Below are 24,821 nucleotides of genomic sequence, written 5' to 3'. Positions count from 1 at the left end.
GCCCCGATTCACCTGAGACGTCAACCTAGATTTATCAAGTCCCTCCTGCCAACTGCATCCAACTTTCTCAAGCCACATCCCAGCTGAAGAAGGCTGAATCTAGAGGGCACAAATCTAAACCACGCCCTCTAAGAGCTCCTACCACCGTAGGCACTGTGCCTATGGTCAGGGGGTGGGGGAAGTGGGTGGACAGGAAGACTGTTGTTCAAGAAGAAAAAGGAAACAAACCACAGGCCAGCTTTTGTGGACAGGCTCTCTTTCACTCCATCCTTGCCAAACGCAATGACCTGTCAGAAGCATCCAAGGAGCAAGGATGTGGACAGACACCAGTGTGTGTCATCCCCATACATCACCATGTGGCGAGAAGGAGGAGCCAGGAAAGGAGCCAGGAGGCAGCGAGAGCCCCGGGCACCACGAGTCTTTGACAAGAAAGTACAGAGAGAAAGCACAGCCTTTTGCCATCCCTGCCCTGGCAATGTACCATACACTGTGCAGGTTCCAGGCAGAAGAATCTTCTCTGGCAAGCTGGAGGGGAGCACGGAATATCACTCTTGAGCCCGGGCTGGGCCCCAGAAATCTGCTGATGGTAACCTGGTATGAAGGTCAGGGGTCACATCCTCAGGCTGAGCAGGAAGTGGGGACTGATGGTTTGGAACGCAGGACAGGGGACAAAGTGAGCTGCCCATGTGTGCCAGCAGGCGACAGGAGGAGCCCTGACTGCAGCAAAGCCTGGCTCCACAGCCCTCACCCTTCTTCACTCAGGCCAAGCGGAGTCCACTAAATGTGAATTATGTCACAATTTGGGATCAACGTGAGGATGAGTTACAAAAACGTGGCGTCTGCAAGAAACGGCTTGATGTTTCCCACTGAATCCATCTGCTTGTCTGCCCCAGGAGAGTTGGGCTCCAGGCAGTCAAGAAGCAGGAGGCGCTGACTCCTAGTTGGCTCAGCTGATTTTTTCTGAGCCAGCCATCTTCTCTGCTTCTCCTTCCCAACCTTGATTATCAGCCAACTAACTCGTGCTGCTTTCTTGCACTATCCCTAAAAAACCCTGGCTTTCACCTAGTCAGCTGGAACTTCAGAGCCAGTAACCAGTAGGGCAGAGGCCCGCAGTCACACATTTAGAAGGAGGATCGCAGAGCAGGAGACACCTGTCCCCCCTTCCCCAGTGGGGGCACCTGGATCTCTGGACAGAACTTACTAACAGAATGCCTGTGGTCAAAGGAAGTGTCATTCAGTCCTCCTTTTAGGTCTTTGACACTTTACCCTGCTCACTTCTTTTCTTAATCCATATTCCATATTCAATTGTCAAAAAAAAAAAAAAAGGTTTGTTGTTTAGTCACTAAGTCATGTCTGACTCTTTTACAACCCCATGGACTGTAGCCTGCCAGGCTCCTCAAGGGATTTCCCAGGCAAGAATACTAGAGAATGTTGCCACTTCCTTCCCTAGAGGATCTTCCCAACTCAGGGATTGAACCCACAGCTCCTGCATTGGCAGGTGGGTTATTTACTGCTGAGCCAACTGGGAAGCCCACCAAAAGGTTAATCTCCCTGAAACTCTCCAACTTTTCTACCACCACTTCCCCCTACCCCCTGCTTCTGTACAAATTCCTCAGCAAGACATTGATTTGATTAAAAGAGAAAAGGACTTGGCCCCAGAGGAGAAACTCTGCTGAGCGGAGTGCAGGTATAGCCTTCGAATCAGAAGTTCCTGGAAGTGGGAGTTTTCGAAGCTATTCCCTCAGCTCAGTGCTCTGTGGTGACCTAAATGGGAAGGAAATCTGAAAAGGGGATATATGTATACATGTAGCTGATTTACAACACAACATTGTCAAGAAACTATATGCCAATACAAATTTTTAAAAAAGAAAAAGCTGTTTCCATCCCAGGGCCTGTGCAGAGTCAGAGTTTGGGGGAGGTCAGAACCAGGAGAGAGGGGATGCTACAGCGGGGCTGAGGATGGAGAAGCAAGCATCATGATACAACGTAGGAGAGAAAAGTGAAGTTCTTTATTTAGATTCAAAAAGCCGATGCCCACGTTCAGGCTGGGGTTGTCCTGGCTTGGCAGAAGCCCTCATATGACCTTAGTATTACTGTGAAAGTACAATATGATATGGCCACTATATTAAAACAAAAAGAAAAGAAAAGAAAGAACAGTCTTTTTTAAGAACCCAGAATTCAGCCTCAATAATGGAAGTATCAAAGTACAGGTCTCCGGAAGTAGTGGTGTATGTTCTAAGCTGCTCAGACAACATTCAGCATATTGTGTTTCATATTGTGCTTGCTTTCCGGGACTGACTGATGACAAAGTAGCAACTGTCCTAGAAAGAGGACAAGGAAAGTGAGTTGATCTGGGAACTATGATACATAAAAAAGAAAAGATGAAAGGAACTACCTGTGGACAAAGACGATTAAAGGAAGATGCAGAATAGTCCAGTGTCCCTCTGGTATCGCACACATCACCGGAAACCTGAAGATTAACGGGTCATAACCCCATAGGATTTGAGACTTGGAAAGAACTTTACACCCTACCTGATCTACTCCCATTTTACAGATGAGAAAAGGAAGGTGGGAGGTTTTTAAATGAGTGATCTAGGTCACGAAGCTAGAGGTAGCACAACCAGGACTAGGATTCAGTAGCTTGATTTTTGACTCCAAGTCCTTCCCTCACTCCAAGAGAACCATCTCATAACATTCAAGGGAGCTGTGAGTAGCATAGGAAGGCCATGTGTGCTCCCCTTTGCTTCTTGACCAGAAGAACTGTTGATGACACGTAACTGGGGAGGAAGGGTGGGGACGGACTTCTGTTCCCAGTTTAAGAGTTCCCTAGTAAGCAAAATCTGGCCAGGCCTGGAAGCTGCTCTGTGAGGTAGCGAGCCCTCCAATCCCAGGAAGTCTTCAAAAAAAGGGAGGGTTTTTGCTGAGAGGCAGGGATTAATCTCTACCAACGCTGACATTCTCTGATTCCTATAGAGAAAGGGGGTCCCCACCCACAATGTCAGGAGAAGGATGAAGTCACAGTTAGAAGCAGGGTGGGTGCTGAGGGTGCTAAATGAGAAAGGCTCACTTAAGTAAGGACCAACTCTGAAGTCAGAACTGTACTTCGGTACCAGAGTTGTTTTCAGGTTCTGAGTCCTCCAGAAGGACTCAGCAAGGGTAATTACAGCTGACACGAAAGCAGGCAAGATTCTCTTTGAGCAAAATGAAAGATCTCCTTGACCAGCAGGGTAATAAAACACTGTAACCAACTGCCACAGGAAGCTGAGAGGCTCTGCCACTTTCCCCAAGGGCACACACAGCTTTCTGGCCTGCAGGCTCAGAGGCTCAAGTAACCAGATGCTCCAGGTTGGGGACTCGACCAGATGGCTTTCCAGGTCTCGGGTCTGGCATTCCTAGACCTGCCCAGGAATCTTCTCAGCCATACCAGAGTCCCCAGGGTGCACGGGAAACCATCTGCCATGCTACATCCCCCAGGCTCTGCGTCATTCCTCCTTGAGTTTGCATTCTGATGTTTCACATAGAGACCCCTGCACATGTCCCTCCATTTTATTAACATTATCCTTGGCCACCAAATTCAACTGGCTCACTGGCTTCTCTCCAAGGTAGAAACAGTTTCATTCCTAAGTCTCTTTCTCTATCCTGTGAGATTCATTCATCATGGGTACTGGAAAGTCCCTTTTAAGTCATGGTTAAAACACTTTTTTCTTTTTTCTCAGAGCCCAGATAAGCTGGGAAAAGAGAGGGTTGACTCTTTTGCAAGTTTCAGAGGTGAAAGTCATTGTCATTTAAAAAAAAAATTGGCAAAAAGTCTAGGAATGATTCACGATGAGAAGTCTGACTGGTTGGTTGTAAATTCATTCACAGTCTAATACATCATTTTCGAGGGGAACACAGAGGAGGACCAAGAGACTCCAGAGAGGGTGAGAGGGGCGCGATGCCTAGGGAGTCTATGCATTCTTGGCACACTGGTGCTACCTGGTGGCTTCAGTTTTCTCTGAAGGAGGATGTACAGAGGGTAAGTAAATAACAGAATTTGGCTCCAGATTCAAAGAAGCCTTGGCACAAGTCGACCACACAGTCCCAGGACAGTAACCCCTCTTCCTTTTCTCTCGCATTGCTAAGACATCCAAGACAAACATCTCCATTAAGCAAAGGGGGTGGGAGCCGGCGGGAAGAATTAGGCGGGGAAGGGAGTTTGCAGCAGGACCAGGAAAATGGAAACTGCCTCTATTCGCTACGCTACGTACAGGTAAAATGGTCCCATCCCTGCCCAGCCCACCCCTCCTTCGTAGCTACTAACCTTTGCCAAGAAGGTGGCGTTCCTGATGGCGCCCACCATCTCTCCCCCCTTGGGGTGCACTTTGGCCACGTGCAGCCACATGCGCTCCCAGGTGTGGCTGTCGATGGGGAAGCCGCTCTTGTTAACGTGAAACAGCACCCCGCCGTCTTTGTCCTCCTCCTCCGAGCCCCCGCTGGTAGCGAGGCTCACGGGCCGCGCGTGGCTGCTCCGGGATCGGGTGCCTTTGGCGCCTTTGGGGTGGGGGCGGCGGTGAGTGTCGGCCGCGGAGCCGGTCATGGTGGGGCCGGGGCGGGGGACGCGGAGGGCTGCGCAGGGGGCGTGTGCTCGCGGGCGCAGCGCGGGGATCAGCGCCCGGCAGGGGCGGCCTTCTCCATGCCTCTCGCTGCGGCAGGACGCACCAAGGGGGAGCGGCGGCCGGAGCTCTGCTTACGGGCCGTGCCTGAAATCAGTGAGAGACAGCACACACCACGGTAAGTGGACACCCAGAGAGACCACGGAGGGGGCCGTGGCCAAGGCAGTGGGGCTTTGCTGGATCCCCACTTCACTGTCCGCTCCGCACTGCGCGCGGACAGAGCCCACCCCCAGCCAGGGAATTGCACACCAGCTTCCAGCCCTGGAATTACCTAGCAAGGCGACTTGGATATTGCCACAAAGCTTCACACCCACCTAAACCATGAGAGGGAAATACAAGGAGCGTGGAGGTTGCGGAGTGGACGGGGAAGGGAGAAGAAGAAAGACACGCCGCAGGAAGGAACCGGAGGTCCCCGCAAGGCTCCGCACGTTCCTGGGTCGCCAAATGTGCCCGAGAGCTGAGCCAGAACGTGCCGGCACGTGAGCGCCCGGGGCTGCCGCGAGGGCGCAAGCGTTAGCCTCGGCTTGCAAAGACCGCCGCGTTTCTTCCAGGAAGCCCTCCCGAAGCCGGGAGCGCTAGGGGCGGCCCCCGGCCCCCGGCTGCAGGGGCAGTGGCTCCACCCGCCTGCTTCCCCGAGTTCCAGCGCCGGGCACCCCGGGCGGGGCGGGGGACTGGCTGCAGGCGGGGCGCGGGAAAGGGCGCACAGCAGCTCCGGAACCTTACCTCGGGACAGTCTGCCTCATGGCTGCGGAGCCTCTCCGGGCGGCGGGGAAGGCGGGGGCTGCTTCTGGGCCTGGGCCTGGGCTTGGGGGTGCTGCGGCCGTCGTCTCATTCCATGTCCCATTCTCGAATGTTATTCTGTGACAGATAACCGAGTCACCCGGGCAGCCGCCGATGTTCTGACTGCGTCCATTGGCCGCCGCAACAAAGAGGGGCGGGGCCCGAGCGCGGGACTCTCACAACCCGGGGCTCCGCCGCGCTCTGATTGGCTCCGGAGGCTCCTGGGCGGGAGCGAAGAGGAGGAGGGGGCCCCGGGCGGCCGCGCGAAATGCGATTGCCGTCTTGTCCTGGGACCCCCGCGGGGGCGGGAGCGTGGGTCCCTGGGACTTAGGACAGAGTTTCCCCAAGGGTCGTGGTACTGCGGGAGTTGCAACTGTGGGAAGCAGAGGAAAAGTAAAGCCACCCAAGAAGTGACCCTGAGAGTAAAGCCACCCAAGAAGTGACCCCGAGGTAGACGAGGGCTTGTGGTAAGACACATTCCCTGAGGAACACTGGACACACTCACCTGCCGCTACCAAGCGGTGATGGGTGGTTCAGGCAGGGCTGTTCACATGATGGAACAATGCTAATGTGTGTGTATGTATGTATATATATATATATATATATATATACACACACACACTTTTTTTTAACCCCACATTACGAATTACCCAAAACCCACTAGGTGACAGAGCCATAGATCCTCTGACATTATTGTTGTTCAGTCGCTCAATCGTGTCCGACTCTTTGTGACCCTGTGGACTGCAGCACACCAGGCTTCACTGTCCATCACCAACTCCAGGACTTTGCTCAAATGCATGTCCATCGAGTCGGTGATGCCATCCAACTATCTCATCTTCTGTCGTCCCCTTCTCCTTTTGCCTCAGTCTTTCCCAGGATCAGGATCTTTTCCAACGAGTCGGCTTTTCGCATCAGGTGATCGAAGTATTGGAGCTTCAGCTTCAGCATCTTTCCTTGTGAGACATTAGTCCAGAGAGACAAATAAAGTCCCTTTACACCCAAGATAATATGCGAAGGAGTGGTCATCGAGGTTCACATTGTTGTCACAGCTACTGATTTAGGAGAGGAGGGAGAGATGCTTCAGAGCCAGGGTGAAGTGGAGGCCCTCCCACACTCCCCAGGGAAAGACCTTTGTCTTAAAGACATCTTCTTTTTAAAAAGAAGAGCAAGGTGAGAGGGGAAGAGCACCAGAGTCCTCACCTGAGGGCTAGCCCTAAGGCCAGGTTTATCAGTTGGCTAAGCTGTGTGACCCAGGACAAGCCATTGCCTGTTTTGTGCCTCGGCCTCTATCTGAGAAGAGCAGATCGCTCACTCTCCAAGGTCTGTTCTGGCTCTAAGATTCTGTGATCCTCTGACTTCCTCGCTTATGGAGACTTCAGAACTTGGCTGTAAAGCCTTTCTCTTTAAACTCCAGGCCAGCCTGCCAGCTTTGAGGAGTTAAAGCAGCTGTGACAGCAATGCTAGGTTAACCTCAAATTAAAAATGCAGTCATCTGCAGACATAGAGAATAGACTTATTGCCGGGGCGGGGGAATGGAGAGAGTAGCATGGAAACATATACACTGCTGTATGTAAAATAGATAGGCAGTGGGAATTTACTCTACGACTTGGGGAACTCAAACCTGGGCTCTGTGACAACCTAGAGGGCTGGGATGGGGTGGGAGGTGGGAGGTGGGAGGGAGATTCAAGAGAGAAGGGACATGTATACTTATGGCTGATTCATGTTGACATAAGGCCGAATCCAACACAACACTGTAAAACAATTATCCTTCAATTAAAACAGATAATTTTTTTTTAATGAAGAGGAAAAAGAAGCAATCATCTAAAACCACTGATGACAGATCTGTTTCTGGATGCTACGGGTTAGTCGCTCCTGTGGAACTGGAACTCCGCTTTCAGAGAACGGTGTGCTGAGGGGTGGGTGCTGGAGTGTAGCTCCTGGCTCAGAAGAAAGGTGAGGTAGAGACCTGGATTCCTAACCAGTCCTGCAGCATCACCGACAGAGCCCAGGCCCTGGACTTTATAGATTCCACAGTGAGAGTAACTCAGGTCCAGATAGAGGAAATGGACCTAATAATAACATTCAGGAAATTATCTGAGTAATTCAAGTACAAGCACACCTGGAAAAAATAGGGAATGGAAAGAGAGTTATCCTCTCAATACATAATTGCCTTGGTTTTCATTTCCTGATTAGGAGAAAACATGCCTCAGAGGAATGAGCTGTATTCTCACCTCAAACAGCCTTCCTCCCTTTTCTCACTCTCTTTCAGATCCGTCTCTTTCTCCTCGCTTCCCCTGGGGTTTCAAGTCCAGGAGACTAGGGTTTCAAGATGCAGATCTGTATGCAGAGTAGAGAATATGGCCTCACAAGCCCTCAGGAGAAAAGGGAGCTTCCTAAGCTCAAGTGATCAGACCCGTTAGTGAACATCACAGAGTGTCTGGCAAGTGTCCTTGGCATCAATCTCCAGTGTCCCCACTCAGGCCAAATTCAAACAACTACAAGGTCCATGTCAACCCAGGGCCTGGATCCTGCTTCACCCGGATCAAGATCCTAGGGACCAGAGAGGGTCATCGATCATCTTCCTGGCCTAGGCACCTCAGGACTCCCCCACAGTTGAAGGAAACGCTTTTGTTTTTCATCTCCAGTATTCCTACTATCCATCCTCCATCCCAGGGGATGGGTGCAGTGGGGAGTCAAGTGAAACGGTCTAAGAAGACAGCTATGAGATTTGGTTAATTTTCCAAAGAGGTGGTAAGACAGCTTCTGATGTGAGCTGCGCTGTCCCGCTGAAAGGACTGGAGGTCAGAAGGGCCCTTTTGTTCAGAATCCTTTTGCATCTGAGAACTGTACTCATTGTGTGGACCAGCCGACTCTGTTCTCCATTTCTTTGTGTATTTCGTGTTATATAACACTCAAGTGAACCCAGGCCAGACAGATTATGGGTTTTAGGGGGTTTTTTTTGTTTGTTTGTTTTTAATTTTTTAATTGAAGTATAGTTGATTTACAATGTTGTGTTAGTTTCAGGTGTACAGAAAAGTGATTAAGCTATATATATATATATTCTTTTATATATAATATACTTTTATTTATAATATATGTATTTTTCAGATTCTTTTGCCATATAGGTTGTTACAAAATACTGAGTATAGTTCCTTATGCTATACAGTAGGTCCTTGTTGGTTATCTCTTTTATATATAGTACTCTGCTGTGTTTAGTCACTCAGTCATGTCTGACTCTTTGCAACACTGTGGACTATAGCCCACCAGCCTCCTCTGTCCATGGAATTTTACAGGTAAGAATATTGGAGTGGGTTGCCATGCCCTCCTCCAGGGGATCTTCCCAACCTAGGGATTGAACCCAGGTCTCCTGCATTGCAGGAGGATTCTTTACTGTCTGAACCATCAAGGAAACCTAAGAATACTGGACTGGGTAGCCTATCCCTGCTCCAGAGGATCTTCCTGACCCAGGAATCAAACCAGGGTCTCCTGCATTGCAGGCGGATTCTTTACTAGCTGAGCTACCAGGGAAGCCCATGTATAGTACCGTATATATGTTAATCCCAAACGGCTAATTTATCGCCTCCTTTCCTCCTTTGGCAGCCAGGGCTCAGGTGGTTAGTAAGAGTGACATAGCCACATATGCACACAGTGGGGCAAGGCCAACTTGACACATGATGACCAGCTGCTCAACCTCTGAGAGCATAGTCCTATTTGTTCACCAGCATAACAACTGGCATAGCAGAGACATGTAGTAGTTTTAATTTATGGTTTGGAACCATAAAAACTGAGTTCAAATGGTATCTTCTTTTCAAGTGCCAGTTGCTAGGGTCTCTAAGATAAATAAGACAAAATCCTAACCTGATGATGATACGTCTAGCTCCACCACCTGTTGATATTTATAGCCTCTTGATGGATGTATGAGATGCATCTTATGAGCCTAATCACACTGGCTAGATGTTGCCTTTTTTCCCTGCCTCCACAGCTCCCTTCACAGCCAGCCAAATCTGTGCAGTTCAGCCATCTGGGACAGACAGTCGCTTGCCCATCAGGTCCCCCTTGGCTGCTGCTGTACAGCCAGGCTGGCTGACCGCGTGTCTGGAGTCTCTGAGCCGTCTACTACTTCTGCATCAGATGAAATGTCACACTGAAGGATGTGGCTTTTAAGCAGCCCTCAATGGGGAATCTAAGGGAATTAATTCCCTCTGGGGAACATTTTGGGGCTTCCCAGATGGTGCTAGTGGTAAAGAACCTGCCTGCCAACGCAGGAGACATAAGAGACACGGTTCGATCCCTTGGTTGGGAAGATTCCCCTGGAGAAGGAAATTGCAACCCACTCCAGTGTTCCTACCTGGAGGATCCCCATGGACAGAGTAGCCTGGCGGGTTGCAGTCCATGGAGTCGCAAAGAGTCGGACACGACTGAAGTGACTGAGCCTGCGGCCTGCACGAGGGACATTTGACTGATAGAAAGAGGAAATGAGAGGGAGCTGGGCAAATACATTATCTTTCCTTCCTGCCTCCTATGGACTGTTCTGAGTCGTGATTTTCTAACACTGTCTGGAGACATCCCATATGGCTGAGCAGACGTACTTCCTAAAGCACCTGCCACGGCTCTTTGCAGAGGGTGGTGAAGCACCTACCTGCAAGAGAACAGACCGTCCTGCACTGCTTCTCTTCCTAGCCCACCTCGTTTCCCTTTTCACTCACTCTTGCTGCCTTCTCAATCAGATTTCATCTCTGCTTTCAGATCCTGTTTTCTAGAGTAACAGAGCTAAGACAACCGGTTTTACAAGTGGTTCTAGAAAGCGAGTCCTCAGGATGGATTTTTGGGTTGTGTCTCCTCGCTGTATGAAGTCAATAGAGTCCTTTGCTGGTGACAAGAGAGATAGCAGTAGCTTTGATATGCAATAGCATCACAGCTTTCACGTATTTAACTGGGTTGAATTGATGGAGAGGGAAACATTGGGAATACAAGTGGCTGTGGCTGTTCAGTCGCTGAGTCATGTCCAACTCTTTGCAGCCCCATGGACTGCAGCACACCAGGCCCCTCTGTCCTTCACTGTCTCCCGGAGATTGCTCAAATGCATGTCCATTGAGTCGGTAATGCTCTCTAACCATCTCATCCTCTGTCACCCTCTTCTCCTATTGCCTTCAATCTTTCCCAGCATCAGGGTCTTTTCCAATGAGTCAGCTCTTGACAGCAGGTGGCCAAAGTATTGGAGCTTCAGCTTCAGCATGAGCCTTTCCAATGAATGTTCATTGTAGATTTCCTTTAGGATGAACCAGTTTGATCACAAGGGTAGCAGAACTGCAAAAATAGACTAAATGCATGGCCTTGATAGGCATCCACGTCAAAGCAGAGCCCTGATAGGGAAAGACTGGGACCCTGAGACCGGGGATAGGGGTGGATGAGTTTCTTGACCCTTCAGATCTCCTGAATGTTCCTGCCCAAAGAAGGCTTCTTCTCAAGACCTGGCCCCGCCACTTACTGCCTCTGCCAAAACCCAGAGTCAGGCTGTCGCACAGCCCACACTTGGAAGAAGTCCTGCTCCAGGGAGAAAGAGCATGCTTGCCACAAATCTTGTGGGACTTGGCTGGTGTGCACTGGCAGGAACTGTAGAAGCATGTGGGAGTGGATCTGGAAGATGTTCTGTTTGCAGGTGGGGGTGAAGCAGGAAGCTCAATTGGAAGAATTTACTAATTTGGGGATATTCACATAGAACTCGAGATTTAATATTTTAGTAAGGATGCTTGGAGCTTGCCCGGAGAGTTTGCTAGGGTGGCTTTTTGAAGCCTGGTCTCAAAAATGGCCTACAGTAAGCAAAGTGGAGAAGCCAGATTTCCATGTGCAGTGTTGAGGAAGGGGTCAGAAGATTCAGGAAGGAGGGACTATTAGAAGAGTTTATCATATACGGCTCAAGAATCCACCACATGACTAGTTCCCTGGGCTGGCCCAGAGGACACACTCCACTAAAGCAATAAAGAGTGTGCTAGTAAGGAAGTCTGTTTTGTTTTGTTTTGTTTTGTTTTTGTGAGCATGACATGACTGACCTTGTAGTTCAAGGTTGATGGTACGGGGGAAGCTGCTGTGGGACTGAGCTCCATGATTTTAGTGGAGATGATAAAAATCACAGAACTGCAAAGCCCTGGTGGGAGCACATGATCATAAAGGACAAGGTGGGATACTTACCACAATGGACAGCAAGGAGGCAGGAAGACCAGTGTGACTTTATCTGCAGGAACCCCTGGTGTTTGGATAATAAATCATGGTGTTCCTAAAGGGAGGGTATTCATTGTCAAAATTGGGCTTCCCAGATGGCACTAGTGGTAAAGAACCCACCTGCCAATGCAGGAGACATGAGACACAGTTGCCCTGGGTTGGGAAGATTCCCTGGAGGAAGGCATGGCAACCCACTCTAGTATTCTTGCCTGGAGAATCCCATGGACAGAGGAGCCTGGTGGGCTGCAGTCCATGGGGTCACAAAGAGTTGGACACGACTGAAGTGACTTAGCATGCACACACACACATATTGTCTAAATTGAGCCACTTTCAAGAGTGAAAAGTGTGCTAGTAATGATTACGTGGGGGAAATAAGTGTACACTAGAACCACCCCAGTCGAACTGATACCCATGGTCACCCTACCAGGAGTGATAGGTGGGCAGCCAATTAAAGTATTACTTGATTTGCATAATTAGAAAGAACAGAGAGCTATGAGCAGAAGGCCAACTTCAGTCACCATAGTGAAAAATCATACACCCTTACCTCATTTCTAAATTGACACCAGATCTGGTCCACAGCTCTTGCCATTGTTGAGGGAGTTCAGCCGGCCAACAGCGAAGACTGATACTGAGCCTGCAATACAGCAGCCCTCCCCAGGGTAACCAGATAGACAGCTGGTGGAAAAATAGAAACCCACAAGGCTATATTGATTATAAATAAATACATAAATAAGTGGTGTAGAAAGGAAGAATCTTGTTTACAGTAGAATGTAAAGGTGAATGGAATACCAGAGTTAGAAAATCATCACTTTGCAATCCTCATAGTAGACTTTTTTCAGGCAAGAGTCATAAATGCATGCTAGGGGACATTTCAGTGAGGAGCAGGATATCTGCATGATCTTAAGTGTCTTACTTCAAATTGCTTGTAAGTTTCAAGGGGAAGAATGGTAACTATTCAATGGAGTAACACAGTACCTTGACCAGGTGATCAAAGTTATTATCACCAGTTATGGGCTGATGAACATCTGCTACTGCTGCTAAGCCATTTCAGTCGTGCCTGACTCTGTGCGACCCCAGAGACGGCAGCCCACCAGGCTTCCCCGTCCCTGGGATTCTCCAGGCAAGAACACTGGAGTGGGTTGCCATTTCCTTCTCCAATGCATGAAAGTGAAAAGTGAAAGTGAAGTCGCTCAGTTGTGTCCAACTCCTAGCGACCCCATGGACTGCAGCCTACCAGGCTCCTCCATCCATGGGATTTTCCAGGAGTGGGGTACTGGAGTGGGGTGCCATTCACGTGCCTCCAAATGTGATATCCAGAGAACACAACATCCCCTATACAACAGTCTGACTAGCATCCTTAACATGAATCTAATTATGAAGAAACATCATACCAATCCCAAATAAGGAAACTTCCATTCAAAAAACTATATTTTTAGAACTGTCAATGTAATAAAAGACAAAGGAAACCTGTGGACATGTTCCAAATTAAGGAAAGACTAGGAACTTCTCTGGTGGTCATCCCACAGGCCACATGGCAAGGCCAAAAAAAAAAAAAAAAAAGAGTTAAACTAAAAAAACATGATGGCTAAATGTGATATCTGATCATAAACTAGATCCTGACCTAAGAGGGAAAAAATGGTGTAAATGACATTAGTGGTTCAATTGACAAAGCTGGAGTCTAGATGTTCAATTAGATAAAAGTATTGTGTCTTTGTCAGCTTTATGGAAGTTAGTAATTGTACTATAGTGATGTGAGAGAATATCCTGATTCCTTTTCTTAGAAAATGTACCTTAGGGGACTTCCCTGGTGGTACAGTGGATAAAAATCCCCTGCCAATGCAGGGGATGTGGCTTTGACCCCTGGTCCAGGAAGATTCCACATGCCACAGAGCGACTAACCCTGTGAGCCGAAACTACCGAAGCGTGTGTGCCTAAAGCCTGTGCTCCACAAGGAGAGAAGCCAGCACAGAGAGAAGCCTGGGCACTGTGACGAAGAGTAGACCCCGCTCACGACACCTGGAGAAAGCCTGAGAGCAGCAACAAAGACCAAGTGCGAGCAAAAATTTTTTAAATAAAAATAAAGAAATAAGTAAAGAAATAAATAATTTATTTTAAAAAAGAAAATATGAGGTATACCAGGGGAAAGGGCTATTCAATGTGTAACTTACTCCCAAGGGGTTCAGGAAAATACCTCACTCTGTGTGCGTGTGTAGAAGAAAATAATAAAAGATTTAAAGTGAAATGTTAATGGTAAAGAGTATGCAGACAGTGTTTGCACTATTCTTATTCCTGCCACTTTTCTGTGAGTTTGAAATTATTTCCAAGTGAAAAGTTTTTAAAAGGTGAAGGGGGCACTAACTCCTGAAAACATAACAACCGTCTATTATACTAAGCCTGTAAGGCAGGTATTATTATTCCCATTTTACAAAGGAAGTAACTGGGGTTTAGAAGGTTAGGCAACTTGCATAAGATGATACAATTAATAAGTGGCAGAACTAGAAGATTCTCTTAATCCAACTCTTTTTTTCTATTTTTTTTTTTAATAGCAAGAAGAATGTGGATTTAAATGGTCGTCACAGTCAAGACCCAGATGTTCTTATGATCAAAAAGTTTTACTGTCCTGATGTTTCAAACTTTTGCCTCCTAGAGAAGTCCCTTGAATTTCAGGTTCATTAGTTTTTCTAACCAAAGCCCTGGAGAGGGATCACGGGAGAAGGGGGAGCACAGAGGAGAAATGAAAGCAAAGGGACTCAGACCAGGGAGGCCCCAGGGAGAGGACCCCACTGGGGCCTGAACGACCCACGGGCAGCAGCGGGCCCTGGACAATGGTTCTTCCTGCCAGGTGTAGGGTTCTGAGGTGCTCTGAGGACATTTGGCTAGAGGGAGCAGAAATTTAAGACTTTCTTGGGTTTCAGCTACTTTTTTTCCCAGAGAGGACGAGGATCGTCTGCTGTGAAATGACAATGGCAGCCTTCAGAGAAGAAACCTCCTGTCACTCCTGACAGTGCAGTCAGAGGCCCTGGGCCCGCCCCTTCACAAAAAGACTGCAGACTGCATGACTTACATACAACAAACATTGATTTCTCACCGTTCCAGAGGCTGGGAAGTCCAAGATCACGGTGCTGGCAGAGCCCAGACACTGGTGAGGACCCACTTCCTGGTTCCTGCACAGCCAGCTTCTCAGTGTGCCCTCGCCTGGTGGAGGGGACACGGGAGCTCTGCAGGGCCTCTTTTACAAGAACACTAATCCCATTCATGAGGGCCCCACCCTTATGACCTAATCACTGCCCAAGGTCCCATCTCCTAAAACCATTGCACTGGGAATTGAGAATTTGACATATGAATTTTGGACGGACAGAAAAATCAAGTCTCTTGGGACTTCCTTGGTGGTCCAGTGGTGAGGAACCCACTTGCCAGTGAAGGCGACATGGGTCAATCCCTAGTCTGGGAAGATACCACATGCCACGATGCAGCAGCTAAGCCTGCATGCCACAACTGCTAAGCCTGTGTTCTAGAACTCGCGAACCACAACAAGAAGCCACGGCAATGAGAAGCCCGTGTACCGCGATGAAGACCCAGTGCAGCCATAAGTAAGTAGATAAATAGACAGGTAAATAAAATACAGTCTCTAACAGCAGCCATCTTGCAAATACTTGAATTTGGTCTCTATGGGTTTCCTGAGATTCATGCAAAGAGGAGCCATCGCTCAGATGCCTTGGGACACTGGGGTTATGTGAGGAAGCCCCTTTTGGCTCTTGGGCACTATAGGAAGACAAAAAGAAGCAGTTTAATAAAATAGCATCTGTTTCCCAAATGAATAGGTAAGTGCGGTGACCCAGGCCTGCCCCAGCTAATGAATGAGACCTAAGGCAGTTGCTATGGAGACGCATGATCTGGGTCGTACAGGACCTACCCTGGGAGTTTCTGAAGGTCCAGGAACCCAAGTGATACAAAGGGCACTCTATCTGCCAATCTCAGCTGCCTGCAGCATCCCATCTGAGGCAGGCAGCCACCTCTAGGTGTTTGGTGACTGCCACAGGGTGTGTATGTGAAATAGTCATGGAATTGGAGCAGGAAACTCATCCTTGAGCAGAATGAGTGCCTGACTCACCACCCTGCCACTGAGCAGTTTTTCTGGGTTCAGACCTCTCTACTGTGCCCTGAAAATCTTTGTACAGGTCAGGTTCATTCTATATGAGTCAGGGATCAAGCAGAAGACAGGTGGGACTCTCGAACTGGTTTTTAAGTGAAAGATATTTTTTGACAGAGGCAGAGGGGAGATGACGGGACCATTAGGGATGGTGCAGAACCCAGAAGCTGTTACCTGCCTGAGGCCTGAAGGAGCAGATGAGGGCAGGAGACGGGAGCCCAGTCCACCAAGGACAGCCTCCGGCACAGCGCAGAGCAGAGAGTAGACTGTGGAGCAGATCGAGTTGACCAGTACACCTGGATCTCCAGGGCCCGGACACAGGCCCGGTGCCTTCCAGGGAATGTCCCACACCCGGAGATGAAAAGGAAAGACAGGTAAGATGGGACAAGGACTCTACACAAGAAGGAAATCCAGGCATTTGTGTATCTGGGCCACGAGCTAACCACATTGAGAGGCTGACTGTCTGCCCAGCCTCTGAAGAGGCTGGAATACTGAAGAGGGAGTGTGAGCCCAGTTTTACAGCGGGGTGTTCAGTTTTCCCAGAGGAGACGACCACGGGGTCTCCTGTTGTCAGTCTCCCTGGAGGCTCCCTGGTGTCTAACCTGAGGAAAGAGTCAGCATTAGACACGTGCCAACATGTCTTCCTTCCTTAATGCTAACACTTTCCTCGACCTTATGATAGACAATTGTCTGGGGAGCAGTTGAGAGACCATGACAAGCATCTCTCTTGGCAGAGGAAGTGCTACAAAAAGCTAAAGAGGGAGCCTACGCCCTCACTGTTATTGTCACATGTTATTGCTGACATTTACTGAGAACATATGATGCGCCAGACGCTGAGTGCTTTTCCCACATGGACTCAGTCCAGCCTCACACAGCAACCCTAGGAAATGGGCACCATTATGGGCTGAAGACGGTGATTGCAACCATGAAATTAAAAGATGCTTACTCCTTGGAAGGAAAGTTATGACTAACCTAGACAGCATATTAAAAAGCAGAGACATTACTTTGTCAACAAAGGTCCATCTAGTCAAGGCTATGGTTTTTCCAGTAGTCATGAATGGGTGTGAGAGTTGGACTATAAAGAAAGCTGAGCACCGAAGAATTGATGCTTTTGAACTGTGGTGTTGGAGAAGACTCTTGAGAGTCCCTTGGACTGCAAGGAGGTCCAACCAGTCCATTCTAAAGGAGATCAGCCCTAGGTGTTCATTGGAAGGACTGATACTAAAGCTGAAACTCCATTACTTTGGCCACCTGATGCGAAGATTTGACTCATTGGAAAAGACCCTGATGCTGGGAAAGATTGAGGGCAGGAGGAGAAGGGGACGACAGAGGATGAGTTAGTTGGACGGCATCACCGACTCAATGGACATGAGTTTGGGTGGACTCTAGGAGTTGGTGATGGACAGGGAGGCCTGGCATGTTGTGGTTCATGGAGTCACAAAGAGTCAGACATGACTGAGCGACTGAACTGAACTGATGGACTGAACTGTTGTTGTTGTTCAGTCACTCAGTCATGTCTGACTCTTTGTGACGCCATGGACTGCAAAACGCCAGGCCTCCCTGTCCTTCACTCTCTCCCAGAGTTTGCTGAAATTCATGTCCGTTGAGTCAATGATGCCATCCAACCATCTCTTCCTCTGTTGCCCCCTTCTCCTTTTGCCTTCAGTCTTTCCAAGCATCAGTGTAAAGCTTTCCAATGAGTTGGCTCTTCGAACCAGGTGACCAAATTATTGGAGCTTCAGCTTCAGCATCAGTCCTTCCAATGTATATTGAGTGTTGATTTATTTTAGGATTGACTGATTTGATCTCCTTGCTCCAAGGGACTCTCAAGAGTCTTCTCCAGCACCACAACACAAAAGCATCAATTCTTCGGCATTCAGCCTTCTTTATGGTCCAACTCTGGGAAAGCCATAGCTTTGACTAAACGGACTTTGGTCAGCAAAATGATGCCTCTGCTTTTTAATCTACTGTCTAGGTTTGTCGTAGCTTTCCTTCCAAGGAGCAAGTGTCTTGTAATTTTGTGGCTGCAATCACCATCTGCAGTGATTTTGGAGCCTGAGAAAATAAGATCTGTCACTGAGCCATGATCTTAGTTTTTTGAATGTTGAGGATGACTTGTGTCCCCCCTCAAATTTGTATGCTGAAGCCCTAACTATATGGCCATATTTGGAGATGGGGTCCCTACGGAAAGGATTAAGGTTAAGTGAGATTGTAGGCTGGGGCCCTGACCCAATAGGGTCAGTATCCTCACAAGAAGAGGCACCAGATAGCTTGCCCTTCCCTACAGAGTATGTACTGAGGAATGGCCATGTGAGGACATCGCAAGAAGGTGACCGCCTCAAGCCAGGAAGAGAGCTCTCCCCAGAAACTAAATTTACTGGCACCTGGATCATGGACTTTCCGCACTCCAGAACTCTAAGCAAATAAATGTCTATTGTTTCAGCCATCCAGACTGTGGTATGTTGTTCCAGCAGCCCACGTTAAGACAAGCACTATCAACATTCCCATCTTATAGGTGAGGAAACTGCAGCCTAGGGAAGCTAAGTGGTTGTCTTAGGTCACCCCATGTGCCTTTGATCTTGTCACCTCACTGGGTCCTGTTTGTCTTACAGGGAGGGGGTCGGTGGAAATAGATCAGGGACCATAAACTCAATTGTCAGTGTGTCAGGCAAGGAACAGAAATGGGTGACGCTGGCCGAGTGGGTACGGTGGCACGCTGGAGAGTACTGTCCTCTTTAAAGAGGAGGGAAGCCCTAGTCTGCCTCCACCAATGGTTGGCCAAATGATTACAGTTTTTCAGGACAAGCTTGGGGGACTTCCCTGGTAGTCCAGTGGTTAAGAATCCGCCTGTCCCTGCAGGGGGCCTGGGTTCGATCCCTGATCAGGAAACTAGATCGAGCATGCTGCAGCTACGACCTGGCATGCCAAAAAAAGTAAAAGAGACAACTTGGAAGTCTGGCTCTTTGGGGGAAATGCTCTGGTTTTTCAAATATCAGCAACAAATTCCATCATATAAGAGTGTGTAGGCCAATTAAAACATGGCTACGGGCCATGTCTGATATATAGTGTCCCCTCTGGAGTAGATGATTTTTGTTTTAACCCTTCTCCTCCTTCCTCTCTCCTTGGCCATGGTTCTCTGCCTTTTGAGATGTTCCTGTGGCGTCTCTAAGTCCCCTGCCTTCAGGAAAATGATCACCATATCATGATCCAGAAGGGTTTCCAGGTACAGTCCGTGCAAAGAATACTGTGCAGACTCAGCTGAGCCATGCAACCTTGAACCCGTTTGCTCTTCTGAAAATTGGTTCAACGACAGCCACCTCGCAGGAGTTGTGGAAGGATTAAATAAGACCCGGCAGGAGGAAGCAACTGGCAGAGGAGGAGTTAGCTGTGTGTCGAGCCCCTGCTGGGCTCAGCACTTGCTGACCGTCATCAGACATCTCAATGATGGGTGTGTGAACTCCTTACCTGCGGCGCGCGGATGGCTTGGTTGGCTGTAACATTCTTGAAAGAGAAACTATCGGCCAAGTTCACCAGAGGGTGACCTGGACAGCCCAGAGGCCTGGCTGGGAGATGGAGAAATCGTCAAGGATGACAGAGCAGTAATTTCACCCCCTGGAAGGCAGGAACCCAACAGCATCCTCTGCCCCCAGCTGCCCCCCCACCCCCACCCCCACCCCCTATCCCCGGCTTGGGAGGCATAATTAGTAACCATGTTCATAATAATGCCCTGTGAGTTCTACTCCTGCTTAATAGCTGCCTGTAAAAATTCCAGTGGGTCCATTTTTAGTTGGAGCTAATGAGGGTTAAAAACTCTCCGGGCTGCCCAGAATACCCTCTGGGAGGCTCTCCCAGGAAAAGGGTGTTTACTGAGCTCCTGATTAAGGAACAGTCAGTCTACTTTGTATCATCTTTCACCAAAGCCTTTATCAGCATGTGTTTTGCACTGCTGGGGTTTTTTGTTTTGTTTTGTTTTATTATTTTAACAAATGAGATCCGATTATGTGTATTCCAAGGGCATGACTCAAGTTAGCTGTGTGCTAGCTGGGAGGAGGACAGAGGCAGTTTTCTGGGGCCAGTTTTCCCTTTGCAGAGCCAGAGGGGAGTCATCAAGGAGGAGAAATGCAAAAGGAGGCAAGACCCACTGTCTGCCAGGTCTTTCCTGCTGGGGACAGCTCAGTGGGCAAGGGGTGCTCAGGGAGGACTTTAGCCTGGAGAAGAATAAGTGGGTCAAAGGCAGCTGAGTGGAGGAAAGAAAGCCAGAAAGGGACTGAGCGGGGAAGGCGTGTGGATCAGAGATGCTCCCAAGGCATGTGGGGAGACCTCCCCAAGAAGCTGAAGAACTGGCATGTGGTCGTACAGGGAGGCCCATACAGAACAAGAAGGAGGACCTGGGTGAAACTGCTTTGGGACTGGATTGAGACTCTGGGTTAAAGCTGAATCCACTCTGGGCAGATCAAGGAAAGGTTTAAAGATTCTAACCTTAGGAATCACTTTCAGCCCCCAAAAGCAGGAGATCAAAAACTACGTTTTCAGAAGAGATGATGGGGAGGCCTTTGGAGTAGAGAAGCGTGCTCACTGGACTTGGGGATCATCCCTTCAAGAGCTGGCTGAATAATCCTGGGCATCCCCCTTCCCTTCTCTGAGGCTTGGTCTATAAAACAAAGGGATTGGATTAGACCTCTAGTTCTAAGCCTCAGCAGCACATGAAGAGCACCTAGGGAGCCACTAAAAATTCTGATATCTGGGCAACAGCCCAGACCAATCAAATCAGAATCTTTCCAAGAGCGGGTCCAGGCGTTGGTATCCCATAAACTGGAGGACTGTACAGATCCAAGATGGAGATCACCTGGACTATGTGGTCTCTAAAAGCCTCTGTCAGCCCTGCTGTCATATATTAGGTCTTTAAGGAGAGAAGAGACTGGATGATTGGCAGGCAGTCACCAGCGGAAGCAAGGCATGGACCAGACGGCCTCTTGAGATTCCACAGCCCATAACGTTCACAGATTTGAGGCTCCAAGTGAACAAACTCTTGCTGCCAAGCCCCCACCAGCTATATTTCTCCCCATCAATTCATCCCACAAATACTGAGCATGTACTCTAGGCCTAGCCCTGTTTCTGGGGCTGGGGATACAACAGTGAAGGATACAACAGTTCAGCTCTTGGAAAAGACCTGAAATCACGAAGCTGAAGAGGAGGATGCAGGATGGCGTGGAGAGCAGGAGGGGAAGGGAAGTTGGGGAATCTGACATTCACACAGAGTTCTCCAGACTGTCACAGTTTCATCAAACTCCTAAGGTTACCGGGATCTGTTCCTGTTGCGTTAATCCCATCTCCCTTTACTCCCAACCTCCTCCTTCAACTGTGGAGTCATCACATTTGCATTTAGCAAGCCATCTTAGGGTTAGACAAATTCTTTTCCTCCACCCAAAATCCATACTCTCAAGTATACACCACGATGTCTTCCCAACTCAGTTTAAGCTCCCCACAGCCAAGGACTGGGCCTTGAGTCTTCAGGGAGGGTTTGGTGTAGTTTAGAGCATGTGGGCTACAGACAGGCAGCCTGGAGTCAGATCTTGCCACTGCCTCTTCCCAGAGGTGATCACTGCATGACCTTGGGTAGAGTACTTAACGGCACGCCGGCCGCTCACCTCAGATCTGCATCTTCAAAACAGGGATTACAGTCGTACCACCTCTCACATTCTTACAAGGAATAAAATGAATTCCTGAAAGGAAAGCAGTGTGGCCCCTGAGCACACTCCACAGGTGGTAATTGTTACCGTCCTAGAGCCCAAGATGTTAAATGAGCTCGTTCTGATCAAACTAACGGAGTGACCTGCAAGATTGTACGTTGTGGGAGCATCTACTGTCTTTCTCTCTTTCCATTTGTGTCTGATACATTGGTTGGGGAATGCTACATTCTCTTGCAGGTAGATAGATCGAGTCCGAGATTTCAGCAGATTAATTCAGTGGGAGTTCATTGTTCCCTCATAAAGTCTTAATGGGTGTGGGGAAGGGGGTGCTCTGCTCCATGCAGCCATGAAGGACTGGGGCTTCCTTGGTGCTCAGACAGTAAAGAATCTGCCTGCAATGCAGGAGACCTGGGTTAAATCCCTGGATCAGGAAGTTCCCCTGGAGAAGGAAATGGCAACTCACTCCAATATTCTTGCCTCGAGAATTCCATGGACAGGGGAGCCTGGTGGGCTACAGTCCATGCCGGGGTCTCAAAGAGTCGATGGGACATAACTGAGCGACTAACACTTGCACTTTTGAGATGGGAGAAAATCCTCGAGCCGCTTTCTGCACTTGTTCACAGCACCTTTTGCAGGCTCCCTGTGGCATGCGACAGGGTTCTTACCAGGGGAATGTCGGTGGAAGTGATGCCATTCCCACCCTGATACAAAAAGCTCCCAAGTTATATTCTCTTTCCCTTGTTCTGTGTTTCTCTGTACATTTCTCTCTGTCTCTCTCAGCTTGTGTGCCATGGGGTTGTCAAAGCCCTGGGGTGCCTTGAGCCAGAACCCAGTCACATGCCACAAGGAGCCTGGGAAAGGTGCAGTGAAGAAGGGCAGGAGGGGCCTCTTGGATTGTCTCCCGTCTCAAACCCCAGTACAGGGGGGCGTCATCCCATCTGGGGTCTCACTGGGACCAGTGCGTGTGTGCACGGCTCTGTTTCTGTTCTCTGTCACCTTCTCCTGTTACTTTCCTCCAATCTCTGTTCTCTCTTCAATGGCGTCTACTCAGTGTTGGGCTTCTGTGGTTGCAAACATGTTGACTGTTTGGCCACTGAGTGCTTCAGTGGAGATACACTCTAGGGACAGTGACAAAGGATGTTGGGAGGGGGATGGGGTGGGAAATGCCAGCACCGGAGCCTTCCTGAAGGAATTCTGTGCATGGTCACCTTTACCTACTTTTTACGAGATGAGAGTGTTTGATCCCAGGCCACTGGACTCCCAGGAGCCAGGGAGGGACTTTTAGCCCCTGACACTTTCCCCTGAACAGTAGCTGTCATATCACCTGGAAACTTGATAGAAATACAAATTCTTACCCCCACCTTGGACTGCTGAATCAGAAAATCGGTTCAGAGAGGTTAGTAACCTGCCAGATGCACACAGCTAGTAAGAGGCAGGACAAAAGCAGTTGAACAAGTCCTTGGGTGATTCTTCAAGTCTGAGAATCTGGGCTGTATCCGTGGAGCCCCTGATGAGTTCAGTTCAGTTTAGTCTCCCAGTCATGTCTGACTCTTTGCGACCCCATGGACTGCAGCATGCCAGGCCTCCCTGTCCATTACCAACTCCAGGAGTTTACTCAAATGCATGTCCATTGAGTAGGCGATGCCATCCAACCATCTCATCCTCTGTTGTCCCCTTCTCCTCCTGCCTTCAGTCTTTCCCAGCATCAGGGTCTTTTCCAATGAGTCCGTTCTTCACATCAGGTGGCCAAAGTATTGGAGCTTGAGCTTCAGCATCAGTCCTTCCAATGAGTATTCAGGACTGATTTCCTTTAGGATTGACTGGTTTGATCTCCTTGCATTCCAAGGGATACTCAACAGTCTTCTCCAGCACCACAGTTCAAAAGTTATCAATTCTTCAGCACTCAGCTTTCTTTATGGTCCAACTCTCACATCCATATATGACTGCTGGAAAAATGATAGCTTCGACTATACAGACCTTTGTCGGTAAAGTACCGTCTCTGCTTTTTATTATGCTGTCTGGGTTGGTCATAGCTTTTCTTCCAAGGAGCAAGTGTCTTTTAATTTCCTGGCTGCAGTCACCATCTGCAGTGATTTCGGAGCCCAAGGAAATAAAGTCTCTCACTGTTTCCATTGTTTCCCCATCTATTTGCCATGAAGGGATGGAGCTCCAGCTGGAGGGCACCAACAGGACGGTGCCTCACTCTGCCACCCAGTGACCGCAGAGTGAACAAGGGGGACAGCCTCGGGACTGAGGAGGCAGTACCACTCATATGATCCATCAGTGAGGAAACAATAATGCAAAACACTGGGGAATCCACAGGCCGCACAGGCTGTTCACCCAAGGCTGCCTCATGGACAGTTTTAAAGATTTAGAGTCCAGCTCAGAGCCAACCCCAAAGTCTGTTTCCAGAAGGGCAAGCCCACCTGTGTTTACATTTCATGGGGACCTGGCAGAGTGGGCTGGAAGAGGCCTCGGTGTTCAGACGGTGACCCCATCAGCGGCCAGGGGCCAAAAGCTGCTGTCAAGTTCAGAGGGTTCCAGGAGAAGCAGAGCTGCCTCGTCCCTGGGCGAGCACACAGCTCTATCCAGACCCTCTGAGCAAGGCTGCTCACCTGGTTTGGCCCTCTCTGGGTCTCTGCCAGGAGCTTGGGGAGCCGGGAGAGAGGACAAGAGATGACCCCTCAGGGCTCAGCCCCCTGCAGCCTGTGTGACCAGCACTGTAGAGATGGGGCTGCCGCCTGAGCTTACCCAGGAGCGAATGTCCAGAGAAAGACCTCTTGCTGTTTGCCTTGCCCCTGACAGTGCTCCAGGGCACTAGCTCTGATTTAGTGTTTTTTAAGGAAGGAGCTGGCAGCTGTGGGGGTCCCGGGGAGGTGGCCAGCTTGCTGGGAAGGCTGTGCCTTTGGTCCTGACATCTGGCTTTCCTGACTGTGCGCTAGAGACACAGACTCTAACAGAAGGGGAAGGCGCAGGAACCCGCATCGGTAGGGCGTCCTGTGCTGTGTGGGGAACCCGCCATCTCCGCCTCATTTAACCCACTGACTCCGAATTCCCAGCATGACTCGGCTCAGAGAGGTGAGTAACCTGCCTCCAGGTAGTCAGCTAGTGAGATCTAAAACCAAAGCCTCTGTGTGCTCTGTCCATCTCTCCCAGCAGCCGCTTCCCCACTGCAGAACACTTCTGGGCTGGTTATCATGCCAGGCAGTCTCAAATCCAGAAACCCATGGGATCCCACAGCGAGAGAGCATCCTTGCCTAGCTGCCCTGCCCTCAGCTCTCAGGGTCCTCTTTGATGGCTCAACGGAGGATGCTCCAGCCAACTCAGAAA

The 24,821-nt window shown here is 49.3% G+C and overlaps 1 protein-coding gene and 2 long non-coding RNA genes across 4 annotated transcripts in view; 2 read left to right on the top strand and 1 right to left on the bottom strand.

The window, feature by feature from the left end:
• VASH2 (vasohibin 2) overlaps positions 1-5,504 on the bottom strand; it is a 40,979-nt gene extending 35,475 nt beyond the window's left edge. For both annotated transcript variants that reach the window (XM_086342353.1, XM_086342352.1), the window contains exons 1-2: positions 5,376-5,504; positions 4,301-4,739 (exon numbers count right to left, since the gene is read on the bottom strand). Coding sequence is in view for 1 of the 2 variants with exons in the window: in XM_086342352.1 (XP_086198478.1) it covers positions 4,301-4,576 (276 nt within the window). In the remaining variant the exon portion in view is untranslated. The remainder of the gene's footprint in view (positions 1-4,300; positions 4,740-5,375) is intronic.
• A 592-nt stretch (positions 5,505-6,096) lies between these two features.
• On the top strand, positions 6,097-8,297 carry LOC147356159 (uncharacterized). The gene is made up of 3 exons (XR_015142658.1): positions 6,097-6,347; positions 7,215-7,293; positions 7,702-8,297. It is a non-coding gene; the product is annotated as an uncharacterized LOC147356159 (long non-coding RNA).
• A 5,900-nt stretch (positions 8,298-14,197) lies between these two features.
• Positions 14,198-18,247, top strand: LOC147356158 (uncharacterized). Its single transcript, XR_015142656.1, has 3 exons — positions 14,198-15,241; positions 15,919-16,175; positions 18,089-18,247. It is a non-coding gene; the product is annotated as an uncharacterized LOC147356158 (long non-coding RNA).
• The last annotated feature ends 6,574 nt before the right edge of the window (positions 18,248-24,821 follow it).

Source organism: Bos grunniens, chromosome 16, assembly GCF_055505025.1.
Source record: "Bos grunniens cultivar Pamir isolate PY7600 chromosome 16, Bosgru_T2T1.0, whole genome shotgun sequence".
In the NCBI taxonomy this organism is placed as follows: Eukaryota; Metazoa; Chordata; class Mammalia; order Artiodactyla; family Bovidae; genus Bos; species Bos grunniens.
The sequence above is the reverse complement of the archived record's forward strand: the minus strand, read 5'-3'. Positions and strand labels throughout refer to the sequence as shown.